The following is an 18,993-nucleotide window of genomic DNA, read 5'->3' as shown; positions in this document are numbered from 1 at the left end:
GAGCGCAGGAGACTCCTCTCATTTACACAACCCTCAGGAAACGAAGTGCCCAAGATGTTACCATGGCAGCGTCCAGCAGAGGCTCTCAGAGAGGCTGTGCAGCATCTTTGCAGCTTGGGAACCAGGCCTGTTTTACTGAGGGGTCTGGGCCTTGCCTGAGGTCACACCTAGGGTGACTAGATGCCCCGATTTTATAGGGACAGTCCCGATTTTTGGGTCTTTTTCTTATATAGGCTCCTATTACCCTCAACCCCCGTCCTGATTTTTCACACTTCTTGTCTGGTCACCCTAGTCACATCACAACTTGCCCAGCCACCTGCTCTAACCACTAGCAAGAGGCGAGCCCATTAAAACAAAGCCCCCTACACCTCCATGTTCTCCACACCAAGCTGAAACCCAAGGCTGTGCCCAGGCTCCTGGGGCCAGCACAGCTTTGGTCACGCTTTGGGAGTGAAGGCTTTTACTGAAGGAGGGCAGCACAGAAGTGGGTGAAGAGCAAGTTCCGTTGTATGCTGCCCCTGCATTCGCAGCCACTAACTGCATCACGGAAGTGGTCGGCGTGAAACTGGAGGTGCTAGCCACTGGTAGTTGGGGCTTTTGACCCTGGAGAGGTGTGGGAGCGGTTTGGGAGGGCAGGTTAAGCACACTGCCTCAATGTTCTGCAGTGACCAGCAGTGCAGTGATTAATGACGAAACTTCCAGCGTTCATACCCAGAGCTAGCCTCATGGCTGTTTGCAGACTCAAGCAGACACTGCAGAATTCCACACTCTGTTCAAGCGTTTCACCACAGACAAACCACAGGTACAAAAAGCTCTAAATGACCGCTCTGTGCCGGAGCACAATTCTACAGCAAGGGAATCACAGCATAGGCACTACCCCACCCGTAGCAGCAGCCTACGTCGGGGCTGCACAAGGAGCTTTTTAGCTTTCTACAAACCAAAAAGGGACATCCAGGAAATGGAGGGAGGGGCATGTCACTAAGGAGTAGCCAAGTGTGTAGGGACAAAATCAGGAAAACCCAGGCAAGGAAGAAGTTAAAACTGGCAAGAAACGTTAGAGACAACAGAGAGGGTTCTACAAATACGTCAGAATAAAAAAAGACAGATCGGGGATAGTGTGGTCCCGCTGCTCAATGGAGCTGGTAACAGATGATAAGAAAGCAGAGCTGCTCAATGTCTCTTTTGCTTCAGTCTTCTCACAAAAAAATAACTTGTGACCGGACGACTAACAAAGTTATCACAGACAACAAAGGGGAAGGGCTGCAGATCGGGATAAGTAAAGAACATGTCCGAGATCTTCTGACCAATTTGAATGAATTCAAGTCAGCAGGGCCGGATGCTGTTCATCCCCACGATGCCTGGGAAGCTACTAGAGCAACGTATAAAACATTCCATTTCCAAATGCCTGGAGGATAAAGGGGTGATCACTAGCAACCAGCCTGGGTTTACCAAGAACAAATCATGCCAAACCAGCTTGATTTCCTTCTTTGACAGGATAACTGGTTTGGTGGATAGGGGTAGTGCGCTGGACATAATATACCTGGACTTCACCAAGGCTTTTGACAAGTCCCACATGACATTCTGAGAGGTAAGCTGGAGAAATGTGGGCTTGACGGAATTATCATTAAGTGGATACATAATTGGTTAAAAGAACCGCAAACAAAGAGTAACTATTAATGGAATGATGTCAGATTGGAGGGATGTCAAGTGGGGTTGCACAGGGATCTGTTTTGGGCCCGGTGCTGTTTAACATCTTTTTTTTATTAATGACTAGATGTAGGAATAGATCAAGTTTGCAGATAACACAAAGCTGGTGGGGGCGGGATGGGGAAGACAAGGGAGGTTGCAAACACTTTGGAGGATAGAACTAAATTTCAGAGGGAATGTGATAAATTGGAGAACAAGGTTATAGACAACAAAATTAAATTCAACAAAGACAAACGTGAGGTGCTATACTTAGGGAAGAAAAACCAAATGCACAGATACAGAATGGGGGATAATGGCAGCAGCACTGCTGAGAAAGATCTGGGAGCTGTGGTGGATCACAACCTCAACATGAGTCAGCAATGTGAAGCAGATGCAAAAAAAAGCAAATGCAATTTTAGGTTGCATTAACAGAGGTATAGCATGCAAGTCATGGGAGGCGATAGTCCCCATGCACTGCATCCAAGGGTGCTAAAGGAGTTGGCGAATGTGATTGCAGAGCCATTGGCCACTATCTTTGAAAACTCATGGCGATTGGGGGAGGTCCCGGATGACTGGAAAAAGGCTAATGTAGTGCCCATCTTTAAAAAAGGGAAGGAGGAGGATCTGGGGAACTACAGGCCAGTCAGCCTCACCTCCGTCCCTGGAAAAATCATGGAGCAGGTCCTCAAGGAATCAGTTTCGAAGCACTTAGAGGAGAGGAAAGTGATCAGGAACAGTCAGCATGGATTCACCAAGGGCAAGTCATGCCTGACTAACCTAATTGCCTTCTATCAAGAGATAACTGGCACTGTGGATGAGCAGAAAGCAGTGGACGTGTTATTCCTTGACTTTAGCAAACCTTTTGATACAGTCTCCCACAGTATTCTTGCCAGCAAGTTAAAGTAGTACAGGCTGGATGAGTGGACTGTAAGGTGGATAAAAAGCTGGCTAGATCATCGGACTCAACGGGTAGTGATCAATGGCTCCATGTCTAGTTGGCAGCTGGTATCAAGCGGAGTGCCCCAGGGGGCAGTCCTGGGGCCGGTTTTGTTCAATATCTTCGTTAATGATCTGAAGGATGGCGTGGCCTACACCCTCAGCAAGTTTGCAGATGACACTAAACTGGGAGGAGTGGTAGGTATGCTGGAAGGTAGGGATAGGATACAGAGGGACCTAGACAAATTAGAGGATTGGGCCAAAAGAAATATGATGAGGTTCAACAAGGACAAGTGCAGAGTCCTGCATTTAGGATGGAAGAATCCCATGCACTGCTACAGACTAGGGACCGAATGGCTAGGAAGCAGTTCTGCAGAAAAGGAGCTAGGGGTTACAGTGGACAAGAAGCTGGATATGAGTCAACAGTGTGCCCTTGTTGCCAAGAAGGCTAATGGCATTTTTGGCTGTATAAGTAGGGGCATTGCCAGCAGATCGAAGGACATGATCATGCCCCTCTATTCGGTATTGGTGAGGCCTCATCTGGAGTACTGTGTCCAGTTTTGGGCCCCACACTACAAGAAGGATGTGGAAAAATTGGCACGAGTCCAGCAGAGGGCAACAAAAATGATTAAGGGGCTGGAGCACATGACTTATGAGGAGAGGCTGAGGGAACTGGGATTGTTTAGTCTGCAGAAGAGAAGAATGAGGGGGGATTTGATAGCTGCTTTCAACTACCTGAAAGGGGGTTCCAAAGAGGATGGATCCAGATTGTTCTCAGTGGCATCAGATGACAGAACAAGGAGTAATGGTCTCAAGTTGCAGTGGGGGAGGTTTAGGTTAGATATTAGGAAAAACTTTTTCACTAGGAGGGTGGTGAAGCACTGGAATGGGTTACCTAGGGAAGTGGTGGAATCTCCTTCCTTAGAGGTTTTTAAGGTCAGGCTTGACAAAGCCCTGGCTGGGATGATTTAGTTGGGGACTGGTCCTGCTTTGAGCAGGGGGTTGGACTAGATGACCTCCTGAGGTCTCTTCCAACCCTGAGATTCTATGATAGTACTGCTCTACTCAATGCTGGTTAGGCCTCAGCTGGAGTACGGTGTCCAGTTTTGGTCACCAATGTCTAGAAAGGCTGTAGAGAAACTGGAAAGGATCCAGATGCGAGTGACAAAGATGATCAGAGGGATGGAACACAAGCCATACGAGCAAAGGCTGAAGGAACTGGCTATGTGTAGTTTGGAAAGGAGGAGATTAAGGGGGGACTTGATAATGGAAACAGTGGGGGCGAAGGACCTCCATGACTTTAAGATTAAGCTAGATAAGTTTATGGAGGAGATGGTATGATAGGATAATGGGCTTAGTCAATAGGTCAATTAAGTGCCACACTGGTAATTAGTACAATGGGTCAATGATAGGATATTGTTAGCCTTTTTCCAGAGGGTATGGCTGGAGAGTCTTGCCCGCATGCTCGGGGTTCAGCTGACCGCCATATTTGGGGTCGGGAAGGAATTTTCCTCCAGGGTAGATTGGCAGTGGCCCTGGAGGTTTTTCGCCTTCCTCCGAAGCATGGGGCAGGGGTCGCTTGCTTAAGGAGTGGGTGGATCGGCTTATGTGGCCTGCATCTTGCAGGAGGTCAGACTAGATGATCATAATGGTCCCTTCTGATCTTGAATTCTATGATTCTATGATTCAGATACTTGGAAGAAAAGTTGTTCTCTCTTGCCACAGAGGGCAGGACAAGAGGCGATGAGGTCAAACGACAGCACAGCAGATTTAGATTAAACCTCAGGAAAAGCTCCCTAACTGTAAAAACAACAGTGCAATGGGACAGATGCCTAGGGAGCTTGTGGAAGCTCCTTCACTGGAGGTTTTCAAAAGGAGGCTGGAGCTGTCAGTCTGGGATAGGTTAGACCAGGGGTGGGCAAACTTTTTGGACCAAGGGCCACATCTGGGTATGGAAATTGTATGGCGGGCCATGAATGCTCACAAAACTGGGGGTTGGGGTGCGGGAGGGGGTGAGGGCTCCGGCTGGAGGTGCGGGCTCTGGGGTGGGACCAGAAATGAGGAGTTCAGGGTGCGGGAGGGGGATCAGGGCTGGGGAAGGGGGTTGGGGCACTGGAGGAGATCAGAGTGCAGGATCTGGGTGGCATTTACCTCAAGCTCCTTCCGGAAGCAGCGGCATGTCCCCTTTCCAGCTCTTATACAGCGGCATGGCCAGGCAGCTCTGCACGCTGCCCCGTCCACAGGTACCACCCCTGCAGCTCCCATTGGCCGTGGTCGCTGGCCAATGGGAGATGTGGGGGCAGCACTTGGGGTAGGGGCAGCATGCAGAGCCCCCTGGCTGCCCCTACGTGTAGGAGCCGGGGTGTGGGGGTGGTGGTGGAACATGCCACTGCTTCCGGGAGCCACACAAAGCCACGGCACGCATGGAGCAAGGCAAGCCCCAGACCCTGCTCCCCGGCAGGAGCTTGAGGGCCAGATTAAAGCATCTGAAGGGCTGGATGTGGCTCCCAGGCTGTAGTTTGCCCATCTCTGGGTTAGACACAACAAGTCCTGCATCTTGGCAGGGGGTTGGATTAGCTGACCTTTGCAGTCTCTTCTAACCCTATGATTCTAGATGGGACCAAATCATAGGAAATCTGGGGACGGGGGATTCCAATTGCTACAGCTTAATTTGGATTCCTGCATGAAATCCCACAAGCATGCCCAGGTGTGAAAGGGAGCAGTAGTGTGATGTGTGCAGTCTAGAGAGGCACAGTCACTCTACAGCAGCCTCTCTGGAGAAGATGTTCCACTGTTATGGGAGCTGAAACCAGTCTGTATCTCTCAGTCCTAACGCATCCATACTCATCTATTCAGATTGCTCCCCCACTTTGCCCCTCAGCCCTTCCGCACCCCCATCTCTGCATGGAAAGGAAGGAAGTAAAAGACGCTCACAGTTCCTGCTGAGGAGATGATTGAAGTCAATGGTGTAGGAGACCCACTTGCGAGGCAAGACAGAGTCTCTGTAGCCCCAAAGGCTGACGTTCATAGATCTGGCTCCTGGCTCCGACGCCAGACCGGTGAAGTAAATGGGTTCCTTGGAGAAAGTGTACTTGTGCCAGCACTGACCTTCATCCGTTGAGAACCTAGACAGAAAAGGCTTACAGTGAGGAGCTGGGGTCCCAACCAAGGAGAGACCAGGTGGAACCTTCTGTGACCCCGTTACGTTCAAAGGCGAAGAGGTGTGGAAAGACAGCACAGGCCGTGCAGCTTGGCTTGTGCACAGGAGTGAAGGCCCAGAAGGGGGAGCTTACTGACAGAGCGCTAAGCACAAAGCAGTATCTGCCAAAGGAGAGGGCTCCTTCCACTCTCAGCAGCCCCACTCCCATAGAAGATCCTTTAAGCAGCTGCAGAACAAGGGAGGGAGGGGAAATCCCAACACCGACAGCAGCCTGGTTTCTCCCTCAGCACCAATCTATATGGACAGAGCTCCACTTACCGCTCACCAGAGCCTCCCGGAACCAGAGAACAGACCCCTCGCACACACACCCCATCCCCTTTAGCAGGTGGAGCTCAGGCTTACTTAATCACATTGATCGGCTCGAGGCTGTGCTCAATGGCTACAATGATGCCCCCGGAGTCCAGGATGGCGTAGTGATGGGGTCCTTCCAGCACCCATGTCCAGGTGTAGCCCCCATCATCAGATATGTAAACGTCTGGGCTCACCACGGAGATGGCATCCCCCACGCTGCCTGCAACCCAGAGCCCAACACCACGGGGATTAGAGCAAGTCCAGGAAGTGTCCCTTCCTCAGGGGCAGACAGACTTATTTCCTCTGACCTTCCCTTGCCCCCCCAGCCTTGCTCTGTCGGAACGAGCAACTCACCCCAAATGGATTAAACCTGTCACTTGCCAGCCCAAGGCCCAGAGGATGGATCCTGAGAGACCCCTCTGCCCCACCCACATACCCCTCCACTTGCCCTCTCCCTGTGTTGGTAGCAGTCAGGTTCGTTACCGTGAGCGATGACTATTCCCACCACATTGGGCTCAGACAGAGGCAGCATGGGCACGTTGTGATTCAGGGAGATGCCGTACAATGCATAGATGTAAAGGCTACACTGTGAACAACATCAGAGAATCCAGGTTAGGAGACAAGATGACACATTTTGGGAGGGAGGGGGTGTCTTCCTGGCATTTTCCCACCAGCATCTCAGCAAAGCCCAGCTCAGGTTTGTGCCCACCCTGGGCCACTCAACTAATGTAGAGCCAGGGACCTTTACCTGCTTCTGTCATTTCCATGTTGTGCGAGGCACAGACCAATCACACAGGAAAGGCAGCCATTTGCCCCCAAAGATACCCCACAAAAGCCTGGGTTAACACATTGTAAAGTCTTGGCTGGTGTCACTATTGAACTTCACTTTATTACGCATCTCACTCACGCTGCAGGATGGGAATAAACTGAGCAGTCGCCGCACGCAGGCCTGATGCTGCAGTGTCTGGGCCACTAGCCCTGCCACGGGAACAGGTCCCCTTGGACTTGCGCATAGGAAGATGCAGTGGTCTTAAATAAAAGATTGCTTACAAAAAATGAACTATGGGGCCAAGTCTGCCCTGCCTGTGTCCCGACACACGGCAGTGCCCCACACCGGAGCCTGGCTGCCCTGGGACCCCAGACGGACAAACCTCATCCTTGTTCTTTGCTGTGGAGTTACACTTAGCGTTGACAGGCATCCTCACTGGCAGCCACTCACCACCTTGGTCGAACGTGATCACCGACTGGATGGAACGGTCTGGGGGGAGGGGGAAACACTTGGTGTGAAACCCTCGGTGTTTTGTATTCCACTCAGCTCACTCCAACTCAGCCCTCCCGTTGAAGAGGGCAATACAGTCTGACGGGACCCTTGTCCCGTCCATCTAGCTGACATCCCACCCCCGTGAAACAGGCAGCCTGGCTGCAGCAGAAGGTGATGAGTCGATTTCTCCCTGGCAGCTGACCCATGTATATTTCTGCTGCACCCTTTTCCCAGTGTAGAGAGCTCCTGCTACACGGCACTGAGGCAGTGTCTCTCCAGGTACAATCACTGCACTGAGACTGTTCCAGTTCAGGGCTTCAAGACTAGTAGGACCCCAAGGATTGGTTCAGGCTAATAGTTCAGTAATGGGCAATTAGCAAGCTCCCAAGTTACACCAGCAGGCTGTCCAGGAGACAGTGGAGGCGAAGAACCATCCTTGAAGGCAAAGGAGGAGCAAGCAAGTTTCAAGGATTTTTTTAATCATTATTAAGCCAGCCAGGCTCCCTCCCTGCTCTGCCTTAGAAGGCAGAATGGACCTGCATGGCACAGTTAGCGCCGTTCACCATATTAGCTCATACTGCCATGGACTACTCGTCTCCCTTTGTATATCATTGCACCGTTTCAGCTGCAAATTCAGACACGGCAGTGAGAGCGCTGTGTTTCCTCCCAGCGATGCCCCCAGGTGTGCCTGCATAGTGCCGTAGCCTGCTGAGCCGCACAGAACCCCAGCGAGGCTCTACCAACAACCTGATGCTTTCAAGCTCAAAGAGTACAGTCCTGTGTATAGAAAGGTCTAGGTCTCGCCCCCCTCCCCCCACGCAGCCAGAATAAATTTGTCCAGGCTTTTGGAAGCCAACTCAGGCTCTTCCCTGAAGACCTCCAGGCTGAACCCAAACGTGGCCATTTCCAGCCCTGCAGGAGACTCATGCATGAGCAGAGAAAGGGTGTTGGACTGAAAGTTGTTTTGCATCCAGGGGCCAGCCGATACTTTACTCCTGTGAGCAGGCCCACCAGCATCAATGGGAGCAGGACGGGCCCACTGACTTCAATGGGGCTACTCACATGAGCAAGGACTGCACGCTATCCAGTCCTGTAAGCCAGGCCCAAGTGAGCCCTGCAGACAGAGTAAGGGTTGGACTCAAACAGGAGCAGGCAAAGGACAGCAGAGATCCACCCCATCCTTCCTGGGCCTCGGTGTGCCCCAAGGCATTCCCGAGGCCTAGTGCAGACCCCGGGAGCATCTCGCCCCCCAGGAACAGGGAGGAGCATTCAAGAGAAAGGATCTGCCTTGACTGAAGCTTTAGCCTGGGCCCTTCCCCGATGCCGAGGGTTTTGCTCTACCACAGCCGTCCTGCTGGGTGCAGCCCATCCCCCAAGAGTGAGCGCTTGCCTTCAGAGAGCACGCTGGTGATATAGACGCCCCGCAGCGAGGTCACATTGGTGAAGTCAGTTTCACTCCCAATGCCAGTGTAGAGATGCCGTTCGAGGGACTTGGAGTATATGAGGCCTCGATCATCTGAGGTGTAGATTGTGCCACACCCAGTATCTGCAAGACAGACAGATGATACAGCTGGGCAATCAGATAGTGCCCACAGTGTAATTGTGAAACAGGTTACCAGGCCAGGGAAGTTTCCTGGTCACACCCGGACTCAAGCCTCCACATGCCAGAGTCACACCTAATGCTGCCAGTGCTGACACAGCATCACATCAGCAATTTATCTCTAGTTCACATGGCAGGGGTGGTGGGGGCAGACAGAAGCAGCAAGTCCCAGAGGAGAAGCAAAGATGGCCCATGAACTCCAGCGCTCATGTGGTGTGACGCTACTAGATGCCAAATTCTTTGCTTCTCCTTACAGCTGGCCTTGGAGACAGCACTTTCACCCTCTGCTTTGCCAGGAACGATGGCTCAGCAGTTAGGGTGCCAGACAGGGACTCCGGGCTTGATCACAGACCATGGGCAAGTCACTCAGTCTCTCTGGCTTCAGTTCCTCATTTGTACAACAGGGAGAACAGCCCTGCCCCCCAGGGGTGTGAGAGGATAAACCAATGACAGTACTCTGATAACAGGGCCATCTGAGCAAAGGTCTCTCTCTGTCCAATGCCCAGGGAAGCCCTGATCCCGAGCCCCTTAGCTTTGCCAAACCAAAACCAGTGCAACTGAAATGTCACAGGCATGATCATGTGCCGGGAACAGCTTTTCTGGTAAGTCTGAAGCCAGACAGTGGTGCAGAAGTGAGGATTACACTCAGTGTAACTCTGAGTCATTAACTCTCAAAGCATGCAGCCTAGAAAGCAGAAGTTTGGCTTAATCTGCTACTCTGGAAGCCTGGTGCCATGGAGGAGTTTGCTGGGGAGGGATTTGGGGGGATAATTTAAGTGTTTACACGTATCTGACAGGCAACTTCATGTGACACATACAGCTATGGCATGGGGAGAGCAGCAAGGAGCGCAGAGGGGACCCCCTCAATCCTCGTCCACCAGCCTGATGTGGCTCTCTCCATGACTGGAGAACGGAACGGCAGGGAGCTACATGGGATGTCCGGTCTTGACACTAGAAAGGAAGCCTCCACAAAGGGACTGGTCTGAGAAGGAGCAGGGCCATCTGCTGAAGTCTTAAAGAATATTCCCTAGCAAAATATTTCAGTCAGGGTTAAGACTGTAAAGATCAGTTACTCACAGGAAAAGCCTCTGAGAGAATGCCACACTGTTCGGAACACTCCACAAGCATTAGAAAGCCTGGAAAGTCAGAGTTAAGGCTAGCCAGGTAACCTTAACTCTGCCCTTGTATCACTACTCATAAGACAGTCCTACTTTCCAGCAACAAACATGTTGACTGCATCAGCGACTCTGAAAACTGACTTGTGATCTAACTGGCCTGCTTTGGTCTTGCTCCTAGTTTGCACTCGGGAATTTAAACTGAAGGGCACTTGTCTTTCCAGCACTACAAGCTGCTCTTACCCTCCAAGGCCATGAACAACTGCGGAGGAAATAAAGGAGACTGATGCACTTCTCTTCATCAAAGCAGTCTGGATTCAGGACCACAAGATTCAAAGGACAGATTTTTCAGCTGCCGTAAGTACCACAGTGAAAGATTTGGCACAGATAAAGGGCAAATACTTATAAGGGAACAAACTTAAGGTGTGGACCAAAACTTACGCAACTTAAATGATGGGGTGCAGGGCAGTGTGGAAACCACATGCATCTCAGACCCACAACGTACAAAACCATAGTGTATGTATGTGGCTATGGGAGTCCCACAGCCATGGGCTACCAGGAATTAGAGCCCTTGCTGGGCTCTCCTTCAGAATGCTGCCTCCTACATGGAAGGTGCAGCGGGTACACAAGGCAGGTCAGTGCAGAACGGGACAAAGTTACGGTTGTTTCTATACTTAGAACATACGAGCAGGGGAGTTACGTGAATTGTCAGCTTGGCTTTGCATTTCCTAGGGTTTGCTATCAGAAGACTACAGTGTTCCCTTGAGTAGAGATTTACAATCAGCTCCAACTGGATGAAGCATTGGAACTGACATTTGGATCTATTCAGGCACGCATCGCCCACTTGCCCTCTATCACTCACCTCCAGGGTCATCCACATGCATGAACACCATGTCCTCGTTAGCTGCCAGAATGGAGAAGAACTGCTCCTGACCCACAGATGGAAGCTGGGCCATATTCCAGGTCTCCCCTTGGTCAGTCGAGACATGGATCCTCCTTGTATTGCCCTGGAAGACAAGCACAATCTTTATGCTGCACCACCAATGGCTACAGTACTCAAGTATCAGAGGGGTAGCCGTGTTAGTCTGGATCTGTAAAAGCAGCAAAGAATCCTGTGGCACCTTATAGACTAACAGACGTTTTGGAGCATGAGCTTTCGTGGGTGAATACCCACTTCGTCGGATGCAAGAGTACAAAGTGTTCATCAGTGCCTATGCTCCGGGGGCCTAGACAGATCAGAGAGGGTGACAGGGAAGAGAAGCAGGAGCGAGAACAGTCCCGGTACTAGATCAGGACACAGGAATGGGACGAACAACTCTGGACAGCCACATGCTCATTTATGCCCCTGCCTGTTCCCAGCCCCTTAAGGCACAATCACATTCACACAGACCCTGCACCCACAAACCCAAACCAGGGCATCTATCCAAACCTGGGGCATGGCCTCCCACATGGAAACAAAGAAAGGCTGCGACTCTGTGGACTCGCAGGGCCACCTGGAAGCCAGACAGAAAGGAGTAAAGCAAATCTCCTACCTTCTCTGTCACCACGGAAGTAAACAGGAAGCGACCTCCTAGGCCAAACGAGTAGATTTTGTTTCCTATGGTCTTGAAGCTTTTGCCAAAGTCATTGGTTTTCTTTAGCTCCAAAAACCCAAGATCAGTTTCTTAAGAGAAGGAAATGAGAATTAATATTGCTGCAGTAGAGGAGGGGACACTGAGGTGAGGTTGGTATAACTACGTCACTCAAGGGTGTGAACAAAGTAGTTAAGCCAAAGCCCGCAGTGTAGACAGGGCTAGGTCAATGGGAGAATTCTCTGGCAACCTAGCTATCGCCTCTCAAGGAGCTGAAGTACCCATGCTGGCAGAAGAAGCTCTCCCGTCGGCATAGTAGCATCTTCACTGAACCACTGCAGTGTTTTAAGTGTAGACAAACCCCGAGGCTGGGAAGTGCTGATCCCCCTTAAAGTCCATTCCTGCCTCACCACAGCAGTTTCTCACCCAGCCCCGCCTGCACTCCGGGCAGAACCTCATCCTGAAGCATCAGTCTGCTCTAAAGGCTACCAGACTGTCTGTCACAGACTTGCCACCCTGACGTGCCCACATCCTGCCATCAGCAGCTTAGCCTCAGCCTGCCCAGTGGCAGAATTCCACACCAGGCTGCCCCCGAAACCTCAGACAACCATGGCTCTACTTCACAACACAGCCTGTTCAGCTTCCTTTCCACCTTCTGCGCTCGCAGCCCTGGAACAGGGCGGATTCATCTGCGCTCCAACATCACCCACCTTTCGGAATCCCACCATCACATCTCAAGCTGGCAGTGATTAAGTCTCTGGGAACCCCTAAGGAGAGCAAGATCTCCCCCCAGACATCCATCTCGCCTCACTTCTCGACATCCAAACTCTCCCACAACACACAAAGGAGCTGTAGCATGAGCACTGCCAGCCTCTGTTCTCCCTCACCCACTCCCCAGCATCAAACCCATCGGTTTGCTTAGAGTTTTGTGAGGGTATTATGGCATCATGCTTTCGTGATCGCTGGAGAGCACCTGGAGAATTCTGACCTGTGGGACTGCTACATTTAAACAGACTGGAGATGTAATTTACATAAATTGTTTAACCTGTAAATCCAGGCATCTAAGTCACCTTGTATGGTGCCTGGCAGGAGGGGGACACACACAGTTGACAGGTTTCAGAATCGCATGTTAAAATAGCCACCAATTAGCTCTATCCAACCTCCAGAGCATTTGGGCTCAGGACCATTCACTGGCCTGTCCCTAGCTCCTTGGGCAAATGAGTCAGTTGCTAACAGCTGATGATTTATTAAGGAGTTTTCAGAACACGGAGCTGAAGGGAACAGGCTTGTGAAGTCTCTGGCCTCACACACACACAAAGTGGCTTTGATTCGCTGATACTGCACAACTGTTAGTTGGAACCAGGGAGTACTTACTGCAGGAGGCATTCAGGTAGGTGGTGAAGAAGATGATGGTGTTGGGGCCCCTAGAAACAGACAGGAGGGGGAAAAAAGTGCTTAGAAACCTGATATAAGAAAAGCGGATCAACAGCTGTGTCAGGCTGTCTACACTGCAGTTGGAGGTGTAACTGCAGCTTTGGTAGGCAGATCTGTGCTAACTTTCTTCTAACTAGCATTGCTGAAATAGCCATGAAGACGCAGCAGCACATACACCGGCGCAGGCTATACAAGCACACCCAGAACACATTGCCAGAGTCCCTGCCAGCATGTCTTCTCTGCTCCTTTTAGCTGCACTAGTTATATTACAACTAGCGCAGGCATGCCCACATAGGCAGCAGTCACATCTCCGATTGCAGTGTAGACATGCCCATAATTTTACACAACATGGGGACACAGGTGAAGCCAGACTCCCTGAGCAGGGATAGCTTCTAACCCAATGGTATACTGGGATTCTACCACACATGCACCAGTGAGGACTGCTACAGGGCCTTTCAGAGAAGCGTGGGTCCTTTTGCTCAAAAGTCTGGGGAACATCCAAGGGGTCTGTGAACTGCAATCAGATACCATCCATACCGCACACACTGGCCCTGTCCAGGTAGTCACTGAAGGACTAGTTTGACTAGATACAAGTAAGTTTGTGATGAAGCTTCTACCTACCAGAAGCAGGGCTGAGACCTATCAAACTCATGGCACCCAAGCCCATGGTTCCTAAACTGTTCCAGTCTGAACTGAAAGCTATCGGATGCATGTGTCACTTTGGTATCTAGGACCAGAATGCTGAGTGGCATTGCTGACTCCAAGGAGTTCAAAATCCAGAGAGACTAAGCAAACTGGGAATCAATTCCAAAAAATCCAAGGTCCTCTCACCTTCTAAGTGGCCCCCCTCCCTCTGTAGCAGCCAGGAAGGAAGATTGTGGGCATACATAGGCAGAATCTGACATGAACAGGTGCAGCACAGGCACAGTAGTTTATACACACATTAGAGAAGTGAAGCAGCCAAGCAGGAACTGGAGTATTTATCAGACAGCCAAAGGTCTAAATGAAGTGTGTGACGAACAAAGACACTCAGATAACCCCAGTAAGGAAGGGTGGCTGGCCAGGGTATGGGGAGGCTCCAGAGCAGACAGTTAGGTGAAGCCAGTCAGGCAGGTTACCAGATGAGCCCAGCCAGAAGCCCGTGGCTGTGTGCAGAATTCTAGACACTCCATGTGAAAAGAGTGGAGCCTTCCATTGAGGGAACACTCAGTCCATGCTGCTGCTCCTGATGGAAGAATCTGAGTCCAGGACATTGCATTATGGCAGGGAAGGCTCCCCAGCCCCCAGTGGGATGGGACACTTATTTCTAAATCAAAATGTATTAAACATGAGTGGCATGGACCCCGCATGCTGTTGGGCTTCCTCTATGGGAAGAGAGAGGGGGCAGAAAAAGAGTGCAGGAGAGCTGATGGAAGTGCCACAAGCAGTGTTGAGCAGCTCCTGCTTTCCTTTGGCAGGAGAGCTTAGAGCAGCGGACACCGAGTTACCATTCGGCTACTCACCATTTTGCCAGACAAACAGCTTTGTGGATTTCTTCCCACTTCTCCCCAAAGTTCCTGGACACCCAGAGGCTGTTCTGAAAAGTTCAGTAGTCAGACAGGATTGCTGGTTACTGGCTGTGTTACCTCTAATGCTTCAAATAGCATCTGGCCTAAAAAAATGCAGAGCCAACCCTCTGAAATGGAACACACATCAGGGCTTCTAAATACAAGGCCACATAACACTCCCTGGAAAGTACCGACCGTATGTTTCAGACTCAGGAATAGACATTCATCCCCCAGAATCCTAAAGGGCTAAAGGACACAGCAGCTGTGATGTGTCATTCTTCCCCTTGTGGGATGCTACCACCCGACCCCGCCAGGTGTCGCTACAGAACTCAATCCCAGGACATCTCACAGAGCATACTGGCAGCTATGTAAAAAAGCAGAGATGAGAGGGAGTGGGATGCGTCCTGTCTCTTACTTCGGTGCTGAGGACCAGCAGGTTGTCGGAGTTCTGCGGGTGGTATATGACCTGACTCTGGGGCTGAAAGGGGAGATCTGTCTGAGCAAAGTTCTTAGCATAATCAGACGATCTGAAGATCTTTCCTCCCTGGCTCCCTCCAGGCACAGGCATGTCCCCCGTCAGAATCACCTAGACAAGGAGCAAGAGGGAGACCAGGTCAGCGAGGGTGCATACGCCTTCACCGTGACAGTCAGCCTCGGCCACGTCCCCCGCAGCAGCTGTACTGACCTGCTCCAATACAAATGGGCTTTGTGTGGCTCACTCAGCCCCCATTTCCCGGCAATGGGATCAGAACGTGCACTTCCTGGCAATGGGGCTCCAAGGGCTTCATAGGCTCTGGCTAAGCCCAGACAGAAAGGCACTATCCCCGTTCTACAGACAGGGAAACCCAGGCACAGAGCTGTGACGTGACTTCCCCTCAGTCTCCCAGCAGGTAAGTGGAGTGTTGGGAGCAGTATCCAGGAGCACACCACCACCCCTCCTCTGAACACCAGTCAGCACTGCCATGTGGAGAGGTGCATTTCAGTGAACAGAAGTGCATTGCTATGCAGTGTGAATGCAGCCCTCATGAAGCCCAGCTCCATCCCTGACTCAGGAGCAGTTCCAGGGAGTGCATGCTGTCCAAGAGCACATCAGCAGCTGTCTCCTACCTTCCCCGAGTTCTCTGGGCCGATGGCCATTCCAAGCTCCGTCCGGATGAAGGTGTGGTTAATGAGCTTTGTGATGTCTATGAAAGTTTTTCCATAGTCCTCGCTGAGAGGGAAGAAAGTAGATAATGACTCTTCTAGAGCAGTGGTTCTCAAGCAGGGGTTTGGGGCCTCCTGAGGGGCTGTGAGCAGGTTTCCAGGGGCGGGGGCGCCAAGCAGCACCAGTGTTAGACTCGCTGGGGCCCAGGGCAGAAAGCTGAAGTCCCACCACATGGGCCTGAAGCCTGGGGCCCTGAACCTCACCACCCAGGGCTGAAGCAGAAGTCTGAGCAATGTAGCTTCGTGGAGGCTCCTGTGGCGTGGGGCTCTGGGCAATTGTCCTGCTTGTTACCCTCTAATGCTGGCCCTGGCTTTTATATACAGAAAACCAGTTGTTGAGGCACAGGTGGGCCGTGGAGTTTTTAATAGCACGTTGGGGGAGCCTCAGACAGAGAAAGGTTGAGAGTCCCTGGCAGGGGCGGCTCTACAAATTTGGCCGCCCCAAGCAGTCATGCCCGGGAGGCGCCCCCGAGCTGCGGGAGCAGCGGACCTCCCGCGGGCATGACTGCGGAGGGTCCGCTGGTCACGCGCCTCGGCTGGACCTCCCGCAGCTGCGGGCGGTTCGCTGGTCCAGCGGCTCCGGTTGAGCTGCCGCAGGCATGCCTGCGGGAGGTCCAGCCGAGCCGCGGGACCAGCCAACCGTCCGCAGTCATGCCTGCGGCAGGTCCGCTGCTCCCGGGGCTCCGGTGGACCTCCCGCAGGCATGACTGCGGCAGGTCCGCCGGCCCAGCCTGCCGCCCCCCCGGGAAAGGGCCGCCCCAGGCGGGTGCTTGCCCCGCTGGGCTCTGGAGCCGGCCCTGGTCCCTGGTCTAGGAGACACCTTGGGATGCAGCACAGGGGACAAGGTGTCACTGATGCTTCAGGGACAACTGCTGGGATTAGAAAGCCTCAAAGCAGGACTGTGCTGGGCACCTCAAAGCAGCTGCTCAGTGCAGCCGGCAGACAGAGCATTCCATGGCAAACGGCTGCTTTTCCAACACTCGAGCTAGGGAGGAGCCAACCTGCAAGAGCTCCAATCACCCAGGACCGGCCCAAAAGGGAGTCACAAGACCACCAGCTCAGTCCTGCATTGCTCAGCTCCGGCCTACAAGGCTCCTCCTCCCCAAAAAGGTGTTTACCCAGGACTGAGGATATTCCAGTCTCCAATGAGCCCCGTAATCATAGAATCATAAAATCTCAGGGTTGGAAGGGACCTCAGGAGGTCATCTAGTCCAACCCCCTGCTCAAAGCAGGACCAAACCCAACTAAATCATCCCAGCCAGGGCTTTGTCAAGCCTGACCTTAAAAACCTCTAAGGAAGGAGATTTCACCACCTCCCTAGGTAACCCATTCCAGTCCTTCACCACCCTCCTAGTGAAATAGTTTTTCCTAATATCCAACCTAAACCTCTCCCTCTGCAACTTGAGACCATTACTCCTTGTTCTGTCATCTTCTACCACTGAGAACAGTCTAGATCCATCCTCTTTGGAACCCCCTTTCAGGTAGTTGAAAGCAGCTATCAAATCCCCCCTCATTCTTCTCTTTTGCAGACTAAACAATCCCAGTTCCCTCAGCCTCTCCTCATAAGTCATGTGCTCCAGCCCCCTAATCATTTTTGTTGCCCTCCGCTGGACTTTCTCCAATTTATCCACATCCTTCTTGTAGTGTGGGGCCCAAAACTGGACACAGTACTCCAAATGAGGCCTCACCAGTGCTGAGTAGAGGGGAATGATTACATCCCTCGATCTGCTGGAAATGCCCCTACTTATACAACCCAAAATGCCATTAGCCTTCTTGGCAACAAGGGCACACTGTTGACTCATATTCAGCTTTTCGTCCACCGTAACCCCTAGGTCCTTTTCTGCAGAACTGCTGCCCAGCCATTCGGTCCCTAGTCTGTAGCAGTGCATGGGATTCTTCCGTCCTAAGTGCAGGACTCTGCACTTGTCCTTGTTGAACCTCATCATATTTCTTTTGGCCCAATCCTCTAATTTGTCTAGGTCCCTCTGTATCCTAGCCCTACCCTCCAGCGTATCAACCACTCCTCCCAGTTTAGTGTCATCTGCAAACTTGCCAAGGGTGCAGTCCACACCATCCTCCAGATCGTTAATGAAGATATTGAATAAAACCGGCCCCAGCACCGACTCTTGGGGCACTCCACTTGATACCGGCTGCCAACTAGACATGGAACCATTGATCACTACTCCTTTGCATCAGTGCAGAGAAGTCTGGGAAGCTGTGGGTACTGGTCACTTGTGCACATGCAGAACCAGGGCCTGATTTTGTAGAGGGAAGTGAGTGACCGGGCACCACGCACCAGGTTCACCGAGTGCTAGCTCCTCACTGGCATGAAAAGAGTCTCAGCGACCGAACACCCAGATTCCCAGAGCAGCAGAGCAGCCCAGAGCTGTTCTTGTCATCCTGTAGCACGCCACCCCCCCCACTGGGCTGGGCAGTTTCTTTGCATTCCTCACCCTCTCCCAGGCACATCAGAGACAGAGGCAAGATACACCCAAGAACTTGGCAATTATCCCCACTCGAGGCATCTCCCATTCCTGTATGGCAGCCCAGCACCTGTCAGCTGGGGTAACACAGTGGAGTGAGTCGGCACCAGTTTAGAAGCCCTGCCTCCCCCACCACACCCCAGGAGGCTGCCTGAACCTGCTGGTAGCTCAGCCTCCCTTCAACTCCTCCCCTAGTGGGTAGGCCACGCTTACGGCTGGCCTCCCGCAAGCAAGAGAGAGAGAGCTGCAGCATCAGGTCCGACAGCCAGATGATGCAGCTCGCTAATTCACTGAGTTAATCAAATCAGCTGCATGCATCAGGCACTGGGGGCCTCACCTCCTGTAGAGTTTGGACTGCTTGAAACTCACGAACAGCAGCGGTAACTTGAATGTGGTCAGGACGAGAATAACCTGGCCAAAGAAGAGGACCAGAGAGTCAATCTTGGGGAGAGCTCATCCTCCAGGCAGCTTGCGAGTGCAGCCCTCAGCTCACCCCTGCCACTGGATTTACTGACCCTGAGAAGGGGTTTGACAGCCCCTTAAATATCCACCTCAGGATAGTCAGTTAGTGCTTTGATCAACCCTCCACCCCACTCTTACCCCTCTCATGTGGTTTCTCCCAGGGAGAACGGCTTTAACAAGACAG

General features: G+C 52.0%; 1 protein-coding gene across 2 annotated transcripts in view; it reads right to left on the bottom strand.

Moving 5' to 3' along the window:
• Positions 1–18,993, bottom strand: part of SORT1 (sortilin 1) — a 44,501-nt gene that overhangs the window by 8,318 nt on the left and 17,190 nt on the right. For both annotated transcript variants that reach the window (XM_045015000.1, XM_045014998.1), the window contains exons 3-14: positions 18,685–18,758; positions 15,769–15,871; positions 15,077–15,247; positions 14,617–14,690; positions 13,055–13,104; positions 11,642–11,772; positions 10,972–11,116; positions 8,785–8,940; positions 7,285–7,391; positions 6,617–6,719; positions 6,185–6,353; positions 5,557–5,747 (exon numbers count right to left, since the gene is read on the bottom strand). In XM_045015000.1, the coding sequence (XP_044870935.1) occupies positions 5,557–5,747; positions 6,185–6,353; positions 6,617–6,719; positions 7,285–7,391; positions 8,785–8,940; positions 10,972–11,116; positions 11,642–11,772; positions 13,055–13,104; positions 14,617–14,690; positions 15,077–15,247; positions 15,769–15,871; positions 18,685–18,758 (1,474 nt within the window). The remainder of the gene's footprint in view (positions 1–5,556; positions 5,748–6,184; positions 6,354–6,616; positions 6,720–7,284; positions 7,392–8,784; positions 8,941–10,971; positions 11,117–11,641; positions 11,773–13,054; positions 13,105–14,616; positions 14,691–15,076; positions 15,248–15,768; positions 15,872–18,684; positions 18,759–18,993) is intronic.

This window comes from Mauremys mutica, chromosome 4 (genome assembly GCF_020497125.1).
Source record: "Mauremys mutica isolate MM-2020 ecotype Southern chromosome 4, ASM2049712v1, whole genome shotgun sequence".
In the NCBI taxonomy this organism is placed as follows: domain Eukaryota; kingdom Metazoa; phylum Chordata; order Testudines; family Geoemydidae; genus Mauremys; species Mauremys mutica.
This window is presented reverse-complemented; position numbering and strand designations above follow the sequence as displayed.